Source organism: Lampetra fluviatilis, chromosome 36, assembly GCF_964198595.1.
Source record: "Lampetra fluviatilis chromosome 36, kcLamFluv1.1, whole genome shotgun sequence".
In the NCBI taxonomy this organism is placed as follows: Eukaryota; Metazoa; Chordata; class Hyperoartia; order Petromyzontiformes; family Petromyzontidae; genus Lampetra; species Lampetra fluviatilis.
The window spans coordinates 10,273,017-10,290,711 of NC_136310.1; the positions used below are offsets into that span (position 1 = coordinate 10,273,017).

The window sequence follows — 17,695 nt, forward strand, 5'->3', positions numbered from 1 at the left end:
ACACACAGCTCCCACACCTCGACACACACACACACACGGCTCCCACACCTCGACACATACACAGCTCCCACACCTCGACACACACACACGGCTCCCACACCTCGACACACACACACGGCTCCCACACCTCGACACACACACACGGCTCCCACACCTCGACACACACACACGGCTCCCACACCTCGACACACACACACGGCTCTCACACCTCGACACACACACAGCTCCCACACCTCGACACACACACACAGCTCCCACACCTCGACACACATACACGGCTCCCACACCTTGACACACACACACAGCTCCCACACCTCGACACACACACACAGCTCCCACACCTCGACACACACACACGGCTCCCACACCTCGACACACACACACGGCTCCCACACCTCGACACACACACACACGGCTCCCACATCTCGACACAAGGAGGAGGAGGAGCAAGAAGGCATGAAGAGGAGGAGGTGTGAGGAGGAGGAGGGAGGAGGAGTTGTGTGAGGAGCGAGGAGGAGGCACCGGTGTCGCCCTTGACGACGAGCACGGCGTCGGGGATGCCGAAGATCATGCCCTTGGCGTTGATGGCCTCGCACGTGTAGGCGCCCTGGTCCGAGTCCTTGACGTCACGCAGCACCAGCACGCCCTGCCCGTTCTCCGAGCTCATCGACACCCTGCACGCACGCATGCAAGCACGCGCACGCACGCACGTACGCACGCATGCCCACACGTGTACGCACACGGGTACGCGCACACACGCGCACGAACACACGCACACGTGCACACGCACGAACACACGTACACGTGCACACGCGCGTACACGTGCACACGCGCGTACACACGCACACGCGTCCACACACGTACAGACGCGCACGCGCACCCACGCACGCATACATGTAGACACGTGCACACACACGAACACGTACGCAACACACGCATCCACACAGTAGAGGTGGTTTTGGGTTAGATCGCGTGAATATGAATGTTCCGTTAAACCCGCCACGCATGCACACACACGCACGTTCACAAGCGCGCACGCGCACATGCACGCAACGCACGCGCATGTTGACACGGGCGGCAGGGTGACGGTGGCACGGTGGCGATACTCCGTGCGTCACGGCGAGGAGTCGTGATTTTAATCCCGACCCGGGCGCCTTCCTGTGTGGTGTGGTTGTTCTCTGCTGCGGAGTGCGAGCGTGCGAAACCTCCTCCCGGCAGTGAGCCTTTGACACTTCACGTGGCTTTAAGTTGCACCTGGCCTGGTACAATCACCGTGGTAACGTCACCTCCTAGTGGCGAACGGCGGTCGTTGTTGTGTGCGATCAAGTGTGGCTGACTGTGTGGGGGGCGCCGCGGTGGTGAGATGTTATCTACCTCGCCTGGTATACAGGAAGTCGTGGGTTCGATCCCGACCCTGATGCCTGCTGCTGTATATTTGGATTCTGCGTGTCTCTTTCTCTCTCATCAGCATCACGGTGGCTAAGAGATGTTAACTACCTCGCCTGGTATACAGGAGGTCGTAGTATTCTCAGGTTTTTTCGGTAAAGTCACGTAGGTAAAAACATTAAAATTAATGAAAGTAGCTGCATCAAGAATTAGCTGCATCAAGTGAAGTGATGCAGCTAATTCGGCTGTGACGGTCCCACCTGATGACAGAGACTTGTGTTGCCTCCGAAACGTCGTGAATTTTATTTTTGTTTTGTTTTATTTTACTTTCATTAATTTTAATGTTTTTACCTACGTGACTTTACCGAAAAAACCTGAGAATATGAATCCTTGCAGTCACGAAAGCTTCAAATCTAGGAGGTCGTAGGTTTGATCCCGACCCTGACGCCTGCTGCTGTATATTTTAGAATCAACATCACGCGTTTATTTGGCTGCTCTACATTTCCACGCGATAGGCCACCTTCGTTGGGCTATTGTTCTTGGCCAGGTTGCTCCTGAAAAAGCGCTACATAACTCAGTGGGCCTCAACTGTTAAAATACAAATAAAAAATTAATAACTAACTCGTATTGGCCAAACAACATCCCAATGCTCAGAGATAAGCTGCAAACAACATTGTCCCTGTTGTAAAAATGTGAGTCTTGAAACTCATCTCCGTATGATGAGTCGTTCGTACCCAACTGTACTTAGCCGTCCACACGTACCCGGTCGCGCGTATCAGGCCACGCGTACCAGGCCGGACCGTACCCGCCCGCGTTGCGTACCGCACCCCGCCACGTACCGGCTGCTGGCGGGCACGTGGCCCCAGTTGAGCCTCCAGGTGATGAGTGGCGTGGGCACCCCTACGGCCTCGCAGGTGAGCGTCACCGAGTCCCCCCGCGACACCATCACCATGTCCGCCGGCGGCATCACCACTTGCGGGGGACCTGAGCGCGAAGACAAAGATCCCCCGCGTAGCCTTCGGCGGACCGTCGGGGCGAGTGTCGCGAGGGAGCGGCGGCCACGCCCGCCCGCCTTTTGTCTCCCCGCAGCGGGGCCACGCGGCGCGGGGTGCGAACCGCCCCGCGACCGCTTCCCGCACGCTCGCTACGGGGTGCGTCTCAAAGCCCCCTTGCTTTGCGCAGGTCGCAGTTGGTGCGGCCGCTGGGACAGATCGGCTATTTTACCGATGTGCGGGTTTCAACGTGTGTGTGTGTGTGCGCGCGTCTGTGTGGACTCGTGCGTCTCACGTCCCAGTGAACGTGCGCGTTTGTGTGCGCGCTTGCGCAAGCGTGCGCGTGTCCGCGAGTGTGCATCGTCGCTCACGGCAGTCGTTCTCGTCGGAGCCGTCGCGGCAGTCGCGCTCCTCGTCGCACTGGTAGCTCGCCGGGATGCACTGGTCGCGCGACGCGCACGAGAACTGCTCCGGGGCACAGCGGTCGTACGGGCCCCGCGTCGCTGCATACACACGCAAACACACACACACACGCACATGCACAGAAGTTCCCCACGTAGCCTTTAACGGACCGTGCGTCCTCGCGTTTCCCCACGCATCCTCGTGCATTCCCCGTGCGTCCAGTGAGTCCCGGCGTGTCCGTAACAGCGTGTCCCTGCGTCTCCCCCTGCGTGTCCCCGCGTGTCCCCCTGCGTCTCCCCCTCGCGTCCCCCGCGTGTCCCTGCGTCTCCCCCTGCGTGTCCCCGGCGTGTCCCTGCGTCTCCCCCTGCGTGTCCCTGCGTCTCCCCCTGCGTGTCCCCCGCGTGTCCCTGCGTCTCCCCCTGCGTGTCCCTGCGTCTCCCCCCGCGTGTCCCCCGCGTGTCCCCCGCGTGTCCCTGCGTCTCCCCCTGCGTGTCCCCGGCGTGTCCCCGGCGTGTCCCTGCGTCTCCCCCTGCGTGTCCCTGCGTCTCCCCCTGCGTGTCCCCCGCGTGTCCCTGCGTCTCCCCCTGCGTGTCCCTGCGTCTCCCCCTGTGTGTCCCCCGCGTGTCCCTGCGTCTCCCCCTGCGTGTCCCTGCGTCTCCCCCCGCGTGTCCCCCGCGTGTCCCCCGCGTGTCCCTGCGTCTCCCCCTGCGTGTCCCCGGCGTGTCCCCGGCGTGTCCCTGCGTCTCCCCCTGCGTGTCCCTGCGTCTCCCCCTGCGTGTCCCCCGCGTGTCCCTGCGTCTCCCCCTGCGTGTCCCTGCGTCTCCCCCTGTGTGTCCCCCGCGTGTCCCTGCGTCTCCCCCTGCGTCTCCCCCTGCGTGTCCCTGCGTCTCCCCCCGCGTATCCCCCGCGTGTCCCTGCGTCTCCCCCTGCGTGTCCCCGGCATGTCCCCCGCGTGTCCCCGCATGTCCCCCGCGTGTCCCTGCGTCTCCCCCTCGTGTCCCCGGCGTGTCCCGCGCGTGTCCCTGGGTCTCCCCCTCGTGTCCCCGGCGTGTCCCCGTGCGATCCTCACGGCAGACGTCCTCGTCCGAGTTGTCCCCACAGTCGTTGTCTCCGTCGCAGCGCCACAGCTTGAGCGCGCAGCGTCCGTTCCGGCACCGGAACTCGTTGGGTTCGCACGGGGAGGCGGTGGCTGAGGGCAACGCACGCGGCTTGTGAGCACGTATGCAACGCGAGAGCGTCTGGCCACACGTGTGTGTGTGTGTGTCTGTGTGTGTGTGTGTCTGTATGTGTGTGTCTGTGTGTGTGTCTGTATGTGTGTCTGTATGTGTGTGTGTCTGTACGTGTGTGTCTGTACGTATGTGTCTGTATGTGTGTGTCTGTATGTGTGTGTCTGTATGTGTGTGTCTGTGTGTGTGTGTCTGTGTGTTAGCGTTTGTGTAGCGGTTAGCGCTACGCTGCGCTATGAACCCGGCAACCCGAGTTTTATTCCCGCTCATGGCCATTACCGGTGACGTTTATCTAAACTGGTCCTGGGCCTCACCTAGGTCGACTCAGCCTCAAATGAGTACCTGGTGCAGTGTGTAGTAAACATCGACACTGGGAAAACAAAGGCAGTCGGGCGTGGTACTGGCCACCTACCCCATCGTGTGCCGTTCCGGCCTTCATAGGTGCTCGCTAACAGCACTTGTCCCCAACAGTCTGTGAAGACTACATGGGGAATCTTTGTCTGTCCATGTGTTAAGGGGAGTGGAAACTGCAGTTATTAGCGTACAGCCTACCGAGTTCCAATCACGCTCACGGCCACTGCCGGTGCCGAACATCTGAACCGGTCCTGGGCCTCCCCTAGGTCGACTTGGCCTTAACTGCGTACCGACGTGCGGCGTTGTGTAAACATCAGAACTGGGGAGGCGGCGGCGGCCGTGGCGGAGATTTTTTTTCGGCCGCACCACCGCCTCGTTGGCGCGCCGCGCCGGCCTTCGAAGGTGCCACTCGCTAACCTTGCCCCAACAGCCTCGCGCAGGCCGCACGACGGGCAGGGGAGGGGGGGGACATTTGGCCGTCGCCCTCACCGCAGGCCATCTCGTCGCTCCCGTCGGTGCAGTCCTTCTCCCCGTCGCACAGGTAGTCCCGCGGAACGCACTGCCCGTTGCCGCAAACCGCCTCCTCGACGCGGCACGGGCGAGCGGCCGGGTGGGGCGGCACGGGTGCTGCAGTGTGGGGGACCTGGGGGCGCGGCGGCGGAGGCGTCAGCGGCGGCGGCGGTGGCGGCGTCGGCGATGACTGCGGCGACGGCGGCGGAGGCGGAGGGGGCGTGACGACGGGCCGGCTAGGAGGGCGCTCGGGACGGCCGGGTACAACAGCCGGGGGCAGCACGACGGCGGGAGGTGGGGTGGGCTCCGCCGTGATGACTGTGGTGGGGGGGGGGGGGGGGAGACGGCGGCCATGAACGACTCGGCGGGGGGGGGGTGGTCTGGACGACGGCTCGGCAAGATGCGGAAAGGGGCTCGCGCGGAATCCGCACGACTCGGCGGAATCCGCAATGGCTCGATGGGAGCGCGATGAGTTCGCGAAGCGGACGGTTCGCCTCCTTGCCACACGCGTGTCCCTCCACTCCGCCACGTCAAACTAATAGAGATGGACGGCCTCCTGCCGGGTGCAGCGTCGGTGCTTCGCAAACAAAACTCTGGACTTGACGCACCATCAGCCGGCTCGCCAGAATGTCGGATCGACTCGTGAGCGGGTGCCGAGAGAGGTTCGGGAATCTGGAGCGAGCCGTCGGGTTGGCGGGAGCGTAACTAAAACTACGGAACTATTCGTTTCTTTACTGGGTAAGGCCCAACTGAGCTGTGCAGCTCTTTGTCAGAAGCGACCTGGCCACAAATCGTAGCTCAACGAAGTGGCTCATCATCATCATGTGGACATTTATAGTAGGCAACTATTCTAAACTCATGATGATTCTAAACGTGTAGCGAAAAAACGGTAGACCCGGAGTTAGGTCCATGCGAACGTGCAAACTCCAGGGTCGGGATCTAACCACGACCTCCTGTATACCAGGCGAGGTAGTTAACATCTCGCCACCGCGGCACCCTGAGGCACGATCTGGGCCGCTCTGCACAGCCCGGAATATATTTATCACGACGTGAGATTTTGGGGGTGGGGGGGGGGGAGGAAAGGGGAGCGATGGGGGGGGTGGTGACTGTCCTGAAATGTCAAACTTATCATCAAACAGGGCCCGACATTCATACAATCAGTGTATTTATTTTCTCCAGTAAATATCAATCAATAAATATTGATTATTGGGGGGCGAGGGGGGCGCCATCATTCACCCCCCTGCCCACCCCTCCTTCCCGGAGACTCCAGGAAGCGCGCTGCTCCGTGCGGTGCGCTGTGAGTGTCCGCGTGGCGGTGATCGGGACTCTTACCGTGGCGCTGCGTCCGGGACGGTGGCAGGCAGAGTAAGAGACAGCGAGACACGTGGTCTCGGTTAGACACGGGGTCACGCACAAGGTACATCCACAGCGTGGATGTACCTTGCACAGAGACACAGAGATCCACACAACAACACACAGACAAAACCAAGACACACACACGCAGACACAGAGATACACAGAACAACACACAGGCAAAACAAAGACACACACAAACGCAGACACAGACATCCACACAACAACACACAGAAAAAAGAAAGACACACACACGCAGACACAGGGATACACAGGGACAGACGTGGGCACACTGGGACAGATAGGGGCACACAGACACACAGGGAGACACGTGGGCACACAGACACACAGGGAGACACGTGGGCACACAGACACACAGGGAGACACGTGGGCACACAGATACACAGGGAGACACGTGGGCAGGCGAGTGAGTGACTACGCACCGCAGTTGCTCTCGTCCGAGTCGTCCTCGCAGTCCATGCGGCGGTCGCACGCGTAGTCCAGGGGGATGCACTCACCTGAGCCGCACGCAAACTCCTCCGGCCCACACGCACGCGGGGCCTCCGTGGGGGCTGCAACACACACGCACGTACACACGCAGATGCACGTACACACGCGCACACACGCACACACGCGTACACACACAAAACGAACACGCGCACAAGTGCACACACGTACGCACACACACATGTACGCACGTACACACGCACGTACACACAGGCACACGCGTGTACTTTATTAATACGTGTACATACAAAGACAAATATTTCCACCCTCGCCGTATAGCCTTTGACGGACTATTAGGGCAAGTGCTGTTAGTGAGCAGCACCTATGAAGGCCCGGAGCGGTGTGCCTATGGAGGGGCGGCGTGGCCAGCATCATGCCCAGCAGCCTCGATCTCCCCAGTGCTGCTGTTTCACACACCGCACCGGTGTTTAAGCCTGAGTCGATCTAGGGGAAGCCCAGGCACCGGTTCAAATGTTTGTCACCGATTTTGGCCATGAGTGGGAACCCAACACGGTTTGCGAGGTTTGCAGTGCAGTGCGCTAACCACTGCGCCACCGCTCCCCGAGGTACACACACGTGCATGCATGCGCACACAGACGATCGTATTAGGCTTTACTAACACAAGCAAGCATGCATCAACACACACACACACGCATGCATGCATGAACACATACAGCACTGTTCAAGCAGACACACATCCCCAGCCGTAACAGGCCATTGGGGCAAGCCCTTTTAGCGAGCACCTACGAAGGCCGGCATGGTGGCGATGCTAACGCAACCGCTCCAGGTGCTCGTGTGAGCGCTGCTGCTTTACACAACGCAGCGGTGTTACTCATTTATGGCTGAGTCGACTTAAAGGGAGGCCTCGGACTGGTTCAGATCATCATCACTGCTTCTGGCCGTGAGCGGGAATCGAACTCGGGTCGCCGGGTTCGTCGCGCAGCGCACTAACCGCTAGGAGACCGCTACGCACCAACCACACACACACACACAAAGACAAAGGTCCCCCGTGTAGCCTTAACAGACTGTTGGGGCAATCGCTGTCAGTGAACACCTATGAAGGCCGGCACGGCACATCAGGGGGTGGGTGAACAGCACCACGCCCGGCCGCCTTTGTCTTCCTACTGGCGATGTTTATACACCGCACCGGGTACTCATTTCACGCTGAGTCAACTTAGGAAAGGCCCTCTCTAATCTCTCTCTCTCTCAGCCACAATGACAAAAATCCTCTGGATAGCCTTTAACAGGCTGCTGGGGCAAGTGTTGTTTGCGAGCAGCACCCATGAAGGCCAGCACTGCACACAATGGGGTGGGTGGCCAGCACCACACCCAGCCGCCTTCATCTCCACAGTGGCGATGTTCACACTGCACCAGGTGCTCATTTGCCGCTGAGTCGGCCTAGGCAAGATTCAGGAGTGGTGCAGATAATCGTCACCGGTCTTGGCCATGAGCGGGAATCGAACTCGGGTGGCCGGGTTCGTAGTGCAGCGCGCTAACCTCTGCACCACCGGCTCCTCCCAGACACATGCACACACGCGCACTTTGCTAGCACGTGACCTGTACACACGAAGATTTACCCTCCCCCCTTCCACTCGTCGGACAGCCTTTAGCAGGCTACCACGAGGGACAAACACGGCGCCCAGCCAGCGCCCGGGGGCCCTGGCATGCCACCCACGTACCAAATACCGCCGGGCAGCCCTCGAAGAAGGCGTCGATTCAAGGCCCCCCGTCGGATGAATTTGCACAGCTGGACTAGCAGCGTATCTTCCCCTGAATAATCGTAAATCTACGACCCGTGAAGGCGCATTTCATCCGTGGGTTCCCGCCAATGCGTGCCGCGTAGGGAGAACCGGGAAATAAACAGATCCTGCTGGGCAAACGGCCGGAACTCGGCAACGGGGTTCAGGCCTGTTTAGAGGTGAGAGATTTCAAGACAGATCTGACGATATCGAACGACTCTGATTGTCGTTAGACAGGAAAGGCAAAAGCGTTGTTCCGTCGCCAGGAAACAAACAAGATCTGCCGGGTCGATGGCCAGAACTCAGCGGCGGGGTGAGGGCCAGTTTACAGAGGTGAGAGATTCCAAGGCAGACTTCACTCCGACTCCGAATGCCTTAATCGGGAAAGGCAAAAGCGTTGTTCCATCGTCTGGGAGCTGCACGGCGGCAAAAGCCACGACGATCGCTCCAGGAACAGAGCCTCGACCTCGGAGTCCACCGAAGGAGGCGGTGCGAAGGTCGCGGGGACCTCGTTGGCGAGTGAACACGGATCAGCTCCTGCAGATACCGCGGGGCTAGGCCACGGAGAGCCTTCACATTAATTTCCTCGACTTTTGAGTCCTTTAGAAGAAGATGATTTGACGACCTCAGCAGCAGCAGGAGCAGCCTACGGGCAAACCGCCCGTGACGGTGCCCCCGATCTCGGGTGAGATCTCGAGAGGCTCGGCAGGATCTTCGAGCCTGGATAAGTGTTCGCCCGTACACGTGGGCCATTTTCAACGGCCACCTCGCACAAATGGGGCTCCTAAGAAAATGCCGGAGAAGATCTGTGGCCGTGAAAAGCCAAACGGTGAACCGCACAGCGACACACTTCTTCAGGAGGACCTCCACATTGGCATCCAGCTCGTGAACATCTTTGCCACCGCACGTGAGAAGAAGATGGATGGCCGCCACCTTGCCTCAAATCCCTCCGCTGTGCTGAGGCCCAGCACGGCAGCAGGTGGAGGAGGAGGAGGAGGACGGAGAGGGCAGAGACCATGCGCGTGCGGGAACATTGCCAGGGAGAAGGCGACGGCACACGAAACCCACGGGGGCGAGGGGACGTGAGCAGTGCACGCAGTTAGCACGCCAGCGGGCCACTGCAGACCACGGCACACGAGCGCACACGCCGCTACGCACAGCGGCGCGCACAGCGGCGCGCACTTACTCCACGGGGTGTCGGAAGGAGGCAGGGTCGGCTCGTCGTCTTCACACGCGCACCGCACACACGCAGTGACGATCACACACACAGTGACGATCACACACGCAGTGACGATCACACACACAGTCACGATCACACACGCAGTGACAGCATTATCGACAAGGAGACTCCATCATCTCATCTGCCATGGTAAGTGCACCGTGGTAAGTGTGCCATGGTGAGGGTGAAATGTGCCATGGTTGGTGAGCGTGCCGTGGCGAGCGAGCCGCGTGTGCCGTACCGTGACCGATGCGCCGGAAGCTGTAGCCCTGCGTGGAGACGCGGTAGTTGGCGATGTCGCCGGTGCGCACGGCGCGCCACAGCACGGCCGCCACCTGCGCCTCGTCCGCGTTGCCCTCCGACTGCACGTCCACGTCCACCATCACGTGACCAAACACCAGCCTGGGAGGGGGGCGGCAGAGAGGGGGGGGGGGGAACCGCTCGAGTGAGCGACGCCAACACGCGGCATACAGCGCGTGTGCGCTGTGAGGAGCGGTGGCGCGGCGGTTAGCGCCACCGCGCTACGGGAGTTCCAATGCCGCTGGCCGGTATCTGAACCGCTCCTGGGCCCTCCCCTACATCGACTCAGCCTTAGTTGAGTGCCTGGCGCCGTGTGTGGGTACGTGCCCGCGCACGCACGCGGGCACACACGCACGCGCGTGTGTAAACAGCACCAGGACTGGGCCGTGCGTGGTGGCCGGCCACCACCAACCCACTCGTGGCGCCGTGCCGGCTCGCTGACAGCACTTGCCCCGACGGCCTGCGCGGGCTACGCCGGGGGGGAGAACCTTTGTCTTTGTGTACGTGTGTGCAGTTGCGTGGATTGTTGCCGTGCGCGTGCGTTGTTACCGGATGAGCACGACCGTCACGATTTGCTCCCCGTCGACGTTTGCAAACTCGGACTCCAGCTGAGGAGGAGAGGTGGGGTGGGGGGTCAAGGGTCACGCATAAGCGGCAGCGTTAACACAAAGCCGACGTCCGACACGAGGGGGGCCACGCGAAGTCTCCGTGCCAGTGGGGATGAAGAACGGGATGGACGGTGGAAATGGAGGGGGGGGGGGGGTCTTACTAGTAATCACTGCAAAGTTGGACAGGGGAAGCCGTGAATATATCCGCGGGTGGCTACGTTCCAAAACCGCGATATTCGAAACTTAAGCACTTACCAAAGTAATGGGGTTAGCTACACGGAATCCACAAATAGACAACATCACAAGTGAAACAAGTACCATACTGTATGGCAAATAAACATAAAAAACCATTAATTGAAATAAACGCTTTAAAACCCAATACAAAAAAAATTCCTAGACAATAAGTAGTAGTATACATGACTGAATAAACACTGCTTTCCGATGATGATGATCCAAAAGCGTCTGTGTGCCTGTATTTTTCCGCGAGTGGGGAAGCGGTGGTGCTACAGTTAGCGTACTACGAACCCGGCGATCGGAGTTCGATTCCGGTGACGGCCAACACCAGTGACGATTATCTGAGTCGATCCTGGGCCTTCCCTACGTCGACTCAGCCTCAAATGAGTACCTGGTGCGGTGTTTAAACGTCACCACTAGGGAGATAAAGGCGGCCTGGCACGGCACCGGCCGCCTGCTGCCCTCGTGTGCCGTGCCGGCCTTCATCGGTGCTGCTCGCTAACAGCACTTGCCCCTACAGTCTGTTGACAGGCTACACGGGGGATCTTTGCCTTTGCCCGCGAGATGCTCGCACGGCTGTGGGGTTGAGGTGCCACCGACTGCCTCCCATCCCGTGCCCACCCCGCCCCACGCTGCCAGCCGATGAGACAGCATTGATTTACGGTGCTTTTACTGGAAGACTTTGCTGTTTTTTCCTGGATTTTTCTGTTGCGCGTAGTCACTTTAAGATGTTTCTTGTTCATGTTTTTGTTTGTTGCGGTTGAGCCCAATTCAAGAGCCGAATGGCTCACAGGGCGATACCTAATAAATGAACTGAACTGAACGGAGACAGTCCTTAATACACAATGATAGAGTACTACGGGGTGCAGGATAGCCGCAAGAGGCCAAAATTAACCCCCGCGAAAGCTAATTTGGTACACAAGGAGGTTGCCCGCGATAGGTCGAAACAGCGGACGATGAACCCGTGGTATTCAAGGGTCTCCTTTACCGCAAAATTAACCGCAAGGCAGCAAAGAGGGGCCCCCACCCCTCCCCAACCACGCCCCCCCACAGTCGCAGCCGCTCTCCCCCCTCACTTTTCCCTAGCCCCCTCCCCCCACACAGCCGAGGGTGAGTGAGGGCGCTTGTTAGCGAGCGTGAACGAGTGTGAGCGTGGGTGAGCGAGCGAGAGGGTGAGTGAGCAAGTGTGAGCGAGCGTGAGCGTGGGAGAGCGAGCAAGAGGGTGAGTGAGCGAGTTTGAGCGAGCGTGGGCGAGCGAGAGGGTGAGTGAGCGAGCGTGAGCGTGGGTGAGCGAGAGGGTGAGTGAGCGAGTGTGAGCGAGCGTGAGCGTGGGTGAGCGAGCGAGAGGGTGAGTGAGTGAGTGAGCAAGAGGGTGAGTGAGCGTGGGTGAGCGAGCGAGAGTGAGTGAGTGAGTGAGTGAGTGAGTGAGTGAGCGAGCGAGAGGGTGAGCGGTACTCACGGCGTCGATGACGGCCCGGGACACCTCCTGGAACTCCTCCGACTCGTAGTTCTCCATGCGCTCGTTGTACGCGATCGAGCTCGTGAAGTTGATGTTCACGCGGTACACAACTGCACGGACGGGGGGAGGGGGGGGACACACATGACGGACACACGGAGGCCACGCAGGGACACGGTGGAGGGGATATGGTGGAGGGGACAGAAGGACACACAGCGGACACAGAGACATTGCATTGTTAGTATACGAGTCTATGGGTCTGCGTGTGAGTTTATGGGTCTCTGTTGTGAGTCAATGGGTCTCTGTGTGAGACTATGGGTCTCTATGCGAGTCTATGGGTCTCTATGTGAGTCTATGGGTCTGCGTGTGAGTTTATGGGTCTCTGTTGTGAGTCAATGGGTCTCTGTGTGAGACTATGGGTCTCTATGCGAGTCTATGGGTCTCTATGTGAGTCTATGGGTCTCTGTGTGAGTCTATGGGTCTCTATGCGAGTCTATGGGTTTATATGCGAGGCTATGGGTCTCTATGTGAGTCTATGGGTCTCTATGAGAGTCTATGGGTCTCTATGCGAGTCTATGGGTCTCTATGGGAGTCTATGTGTCTCTATGTGAGTCTATGGGGTCTCTATGTGAGTCTGTGGTTCTCTATGTGAGTCTATGGGTCTCTATGCGAGTCTGTGGGTCTCTGTGTGAGTCTATGGGTCTCAATGTGAGTCTGTGGGTCTCTATGCGAGTCTATGGGTCTCTATGCGAGTCTATGGGTCTCTATGCGAGTCTATGGGTCTCTATGTGAGTCTATGGGTCTATGTGTGAGTCAATGGGTCTCTATGTGAGTCTATGGGTCTCTATGTGAGTCTATGGGTCTCTGTATGAGTCTATGGGTCTCTATGCGAGTTTATGGGTCTCACTGTGAGTCTATGGGTCTTTGTATGAGTCTATGGGTCTCTGTGTGAGTCTATGGGTCTCTATGTGAGTCTGTGGGTCTCTGTGTGAGTCTATGGGTCTCTGTGTGAGTCTATGGGTCTCTGTGTGAGTCTATGGGTCTCTATGTGAGTCTGTGGGTCTCTGTGTGAGTCTATGGGTCTCTGTGTGAGTCTATGTGTCTCTGTGTGAGTCTATGGGTCTCTATGTGAGTCTATGGGTCTCTGTGTGAGTCTATGGGTCTCTGTGTGAGTCTATGGGTCTCTATGTGAGTCTGTGGGTCTCTATGTGAGTCTATGAGTCTCTGCGCGAGTCTATGAGTCTCTGCGCGAGTCTTTGAGTCTCTGCGCGAGTCTATGAGTCTCTGCGCGAGTCTATGAGTCTATGCGCGAGTCTATGAGTCTCTACGCGAGTCTATGAGTCTCTGCGCGAGTCTATGAGTCTCTGCACGAGTCTATGGCCCTTGTTGCATTCCAGATGCGCAACGAAGCCACCTGCAACGGCATTCGCGAAACCCGAGCCCAGAAAACCCCGGGGTGGACTCCACGGAGCCCTCCTCAATCTGGAGCGGAGTTCGAGCAGACCCTGGGTCGCCGTGGCTCGGTGTGCGACCCGACCCAGGGGCCAGGGAGGCGGGTGCCCCCCACGACGCTTCCACCACCCGGGGGTCATGCCAATGAATGGCTAAAAACGATCCGGGTCCGGGCGAAGCGGATCTGCCGCAGGATTTGTGTGCGCCCCCCCCCCCCCCCTTCACCAGCTTTATTTATAAAAAGTGTATTTAAGGAAACCTGGTTGAGGGACAGTGACACTTGGGCCAACAAACAAACAGCGGGGACAGGCAGACAGCCCTGCAGCCACACAGCCACACAGCCATAGAGACAGGTGCACTACCCTACAGCCACACACACAGCCACACTACCCTACAGCCACACACACAGCCACACACACAGCCGCACTACCCTACAGCCCTACAGTCACACACACGGCCACACTACCCTACAGCCCTACAGCCACACACACAGCCACACTACCCTACAGCCCTACAGCCACACACACAGCCGCACTACCCTACAGCCCTACAGCCACACACACAGCCACACTACCCTACAGCCCTACAGCCTCACACACAGCCGCACTACCCTACAGCCACACACACAGCCGCACTACCCTACAGCCCTACAGCTGCACTACCCTACAGCCCTACAGCCTCACACACAGCCGCACTACCCTACAGCCACACACACAGCCGCACTACCCTACAGCCCTACAGCTGCACTACCCTACAGCCCTACAGCCCACACACAGCCGCACTACCCTACAGCCACACAGCAACACACACAGCCACACTACCCTACAGCCACACACACAGCCACACACACAGCCGCACTACCCTACAGCCCTACAGCCACACACACGGCCACACTACCCTACAGCCCTACAGCCACACACACAGCCACACTACCCTACAGCCCTACAGCCACACACACAGCCGCACTACCCTACAGCCCTACAGCCACACACACAGCCACACTACCCTACAGCCCTACAGCCTCACACACAGCCGCACTACCCTACAGCCACACACACAGCCGCACTACCCTACAGCCCTACAGCCACACACACAGCCACACTACCCTACAGCCCTACAGCCACACACACAGCCACACTACCCTACAGCCCTACAGCCTCACACACAGCCGCACTACCCTACAGCCACACACACAGCCGCACTACCCTACAGCCCTACAGCTGCACTACCCTACAGCCCTACAGCCCACACACAGCCGCACTACCCTACAGCCACACAGCAACACACACAGCCGCACTACCCTACAGCCACACACACAGCCGCACTACCCTACAGCCACACACACAGCCACACTACCCTACAGCCCTACAGCTGCACTACCCTACAGCCCTACAGCCTCACACACAGCCGCACTACCCTACAGCCTCACACACAGCCGCACTACCCTACAGCCACACACACAGCCGCACTACCCTACAGCCCTACAGCTGCACTACCCTACAGCCCTACAGCCCACACACAGCCGCACTACCCTACAGCCACACAGCAACACACACAGCCGCACTACCCTACAGCCACACACACAGCCGCACTACCCTACAGCCACACACACAGCCACACACACAGCTGCACTACCCTACAGCCACACAGCCTCACACACAGCTGCACTACCCTACAGCCCTACAGCTGCACTACCCTACAGCCCTATAAGCAGCAAGGCGCCAGAAAGGCGCCTCACTCCGGCCTCAAAGAGAACAAGTCGCCTATCACAGGGGGGGGGGGACGTTTGAGACAACGGCCCTCAGGCAGCCGTGGCGAGGGGCCATTCGCCCGAAACGTCGCCCACACGGAGTGCGCCGAGCGCGATGGCCAGCGCCGTCCGGCTGCGGCCTGGCGCACTCCGGTGGACGGGGCGGGCGAGCGGGCGGCCCCTGTGGGTCCCCTGTACCTGCGGAGAGGCATCCGTCTCTGGACACGCGGAATGCTGAACACCGACACGGGGGTGTTCAGCCTCGGGATTAGGGGACGCCAAGCAGGATTCCACCACCCAGAATGTGCGCGCGTGTGTGTGTGAGTGTGCGGTGCTCGCTAACAGCACTTGCCCCAACAGTCTGTTGAGGCTATACGGGGGATCGTTATCTTTGTGTGTGAGGGTGGTGTGTAGTTGTGAGTGAGGGTGGTGAGTGTAGCGGTGAGTGAGGGTGGTGAGTGTAGTTGTGAGTGAGGATAGTGAGTGTAGCGATGAGTGAGGGTGGTGAGTGTAGTTGTAAGTGAGAGTGGTGAGTGTAGCGATGAGTGAGGGTGGTGAGTGTAGTTGTGAGTCAGAGTGGTGAGTGTAGTTGTGAGTGAGGGTGGTGAGTGTAGTTGTAAGTGAGAGTGGTGAGTGTAGTTGTAAGTGAGAGTGGTGAGTGTAGCGGTGTGTGAGTGAGGGTGGTGAGTGTAGTTTTGAGTGAGAGTGGTGAGTGTAGCGGTGAGTGAGGGTGGTGAGTGTAGTTGTGAGTGAGAATGGTGAGTGTAGCGGTGAGTGAGGGTGGTGAGTGTAGTTGTGAGTGAGGGTGGTGAGTGTAGCGGTGTGTGAGTGAGGGTGGTGAGTGTAGTTGTGAGTGAGGGTGGTGAGTGTAGTTGTAAGTGAGAGTGGTGAGTGTAGCGGTGTGTGAGTGAGGGTGGTGAGTGTAGTTGTGAGTGAGAGTGGTGAGTGTAGCGGTGAGTGAGGGTGGTGAGTGTAGTTGTGAGTGAGGGTGGTGAGTGTAGCGGTGTGTGAGTGAGGGTGGTGAGTGTAGTTGTAAGTGAGAGTGGTGAGTGTAGCGGTGAGTGAGGGTGGTGAGTGTAGTTGTGAGTGAGGGTGGTGAGTGTAGTGGTGTGTGAGTGAGGGTGGTGAGTGTAGTTGTAAGTGAGAGTGGTGAGTGTAGTTGTGAGTGAGAGTGGTGAGTGTAGCGGTGAGTGAGGGTGGTGAGTGTAGTTGTGAGTGAGAGTGGTGAGTGTAGCGGTGAGTGAGGGTGGTGAGTGTAGTTGTGAGTGAGAGTGGTGAGTGTAGCGGTGAGTGAGAGTGGTGAGTGTAGTTGTGAGTGAGAGTGGTGAGTGTAGCGGTGAGTGAGGGTGGTGAGTGTAGTTGTGAGTGAGGGTGGTGAGTGTAGCGGTGAGTGAGGGTGGTGAGTGTAGTTGTAAGTGAGAGTGGTGAGTGTAGCGGTGAGTGAGGGTGGTGAGTGTAGTTGTGAGTGAGAGTGGTGAGTGTAGTTGTGTGTGAGGGTGGTGAGTGTAGCGGTGAGTGAGGGTGGTGAGTGTAGTTGTAAGTGAGAGTGGTGAGTGTAGCGGTGAGTGAGAGTGGTGAGTGTAGCGGTGTGTGAGGGTGGTGAGTGAGAGTGGTGAGTGTAGTTGTGTGTGAGAGTGGTGAGTGTAGTTGTGAGTGAGGGTGGTGAGTGTAGTTGTGAGTGAGGGTGGTGAGTGTAGTTGTGAGTGAGAGTGGTGAGTGTAGTTGTGAGTGAGGGTGGTGAGTGTAGTTGTGAGTGAGGGTGGTGAGTGTAGTTGTGAGTGAGGGTGGTGAGTGTAGTTGTGAGTGAGGGTGGTGAGTGTAGTTGTGAGTGAGGGTGGTGAGTGTAGTTGTGAGTGAGGGTGGTGAGTGTAGTTGTGAGTGAGGGTGGTGAGTGTAGTTGTGAGTGAGGGTGGTGAGTGTAGTTGTGAGTGAGAGTGGTGAGTGTAGTTGTGAGTGAGGGTGGTGAGTGTAGTTGTGAGTCAGGGTGGTGAGTGTAGTGGTGGGTGAGGGTGGTGAGTGTAGTTGTGAGAGTGGTGAGTGTAGCGGTGTGTGAGTGTAGTGGTGAGTGAGGGTGGAGAGTGTAGTTGTGAGAGTGGTGAGTGTAGTTGTGAGTGTAGTTGTGAGTGAGGGTGGTGAGTGTAGTTGTGAGAGTGGTGAGTGTAGTTGTGAGTGTAGTTGTGAGTGAGGGTGGTGAGTGTAGCGGTGAG

General features: G+C 58.6%; 1 protein-coding gene across 6 annotated transcripts in view; it reads right to left on the reverse strand.

Annotated features, from left to right (window-relative positions):
* Positions 1–17,695, reverse strand: part of HSPG2 (heparan sulfate proteoglycan 2) — a 196,729-nt gene that overhangs the window by 98,876 nt on the left and 80,158 nt on the right. For all 6 annotated transcript variants that reach the window (XM_078873345.1, XM_078873343.1, XM_078873342.1 and 3 more), the window contains exons 4-13: positions 12,290–12,399; positions 10,538–10,596; positions 9,930–10,090; positions 9,656–9,694; positions 6,667–6,795; positions 4,850–5,188; positions 3,850–3,969; positions 2,750–2,881; positions 2,226–2,370; positions 523–674 (exon numbers count right to left, since the gene is read on the reverse strand). In XM_078873345.1, the coding sequence (XP_078729471.1) occupies positions 523–674; positions 2,226–2,370; positions 2,750–2,881; positions 3,850–3,969; positions 4,850–5,188; positions 6,667–6,795; positions 9,656–9,694; positions 9,930–10,090; positions 10,538–10,596; positions 12,290–12,399 (1,386 nt within the window). The remainder of the gene's footprint in view (positions 1–522; positions 675–2,225; positions 2,371–2,749; positions 2,882–3,849; positions 3,970–4,849; positions 5,189–6,666; positions 6,796–9,655; positions 9,695–9,929; positions 10,091–10,537; positions 10,597–12,289; positions 12,400–17,695) is intronic.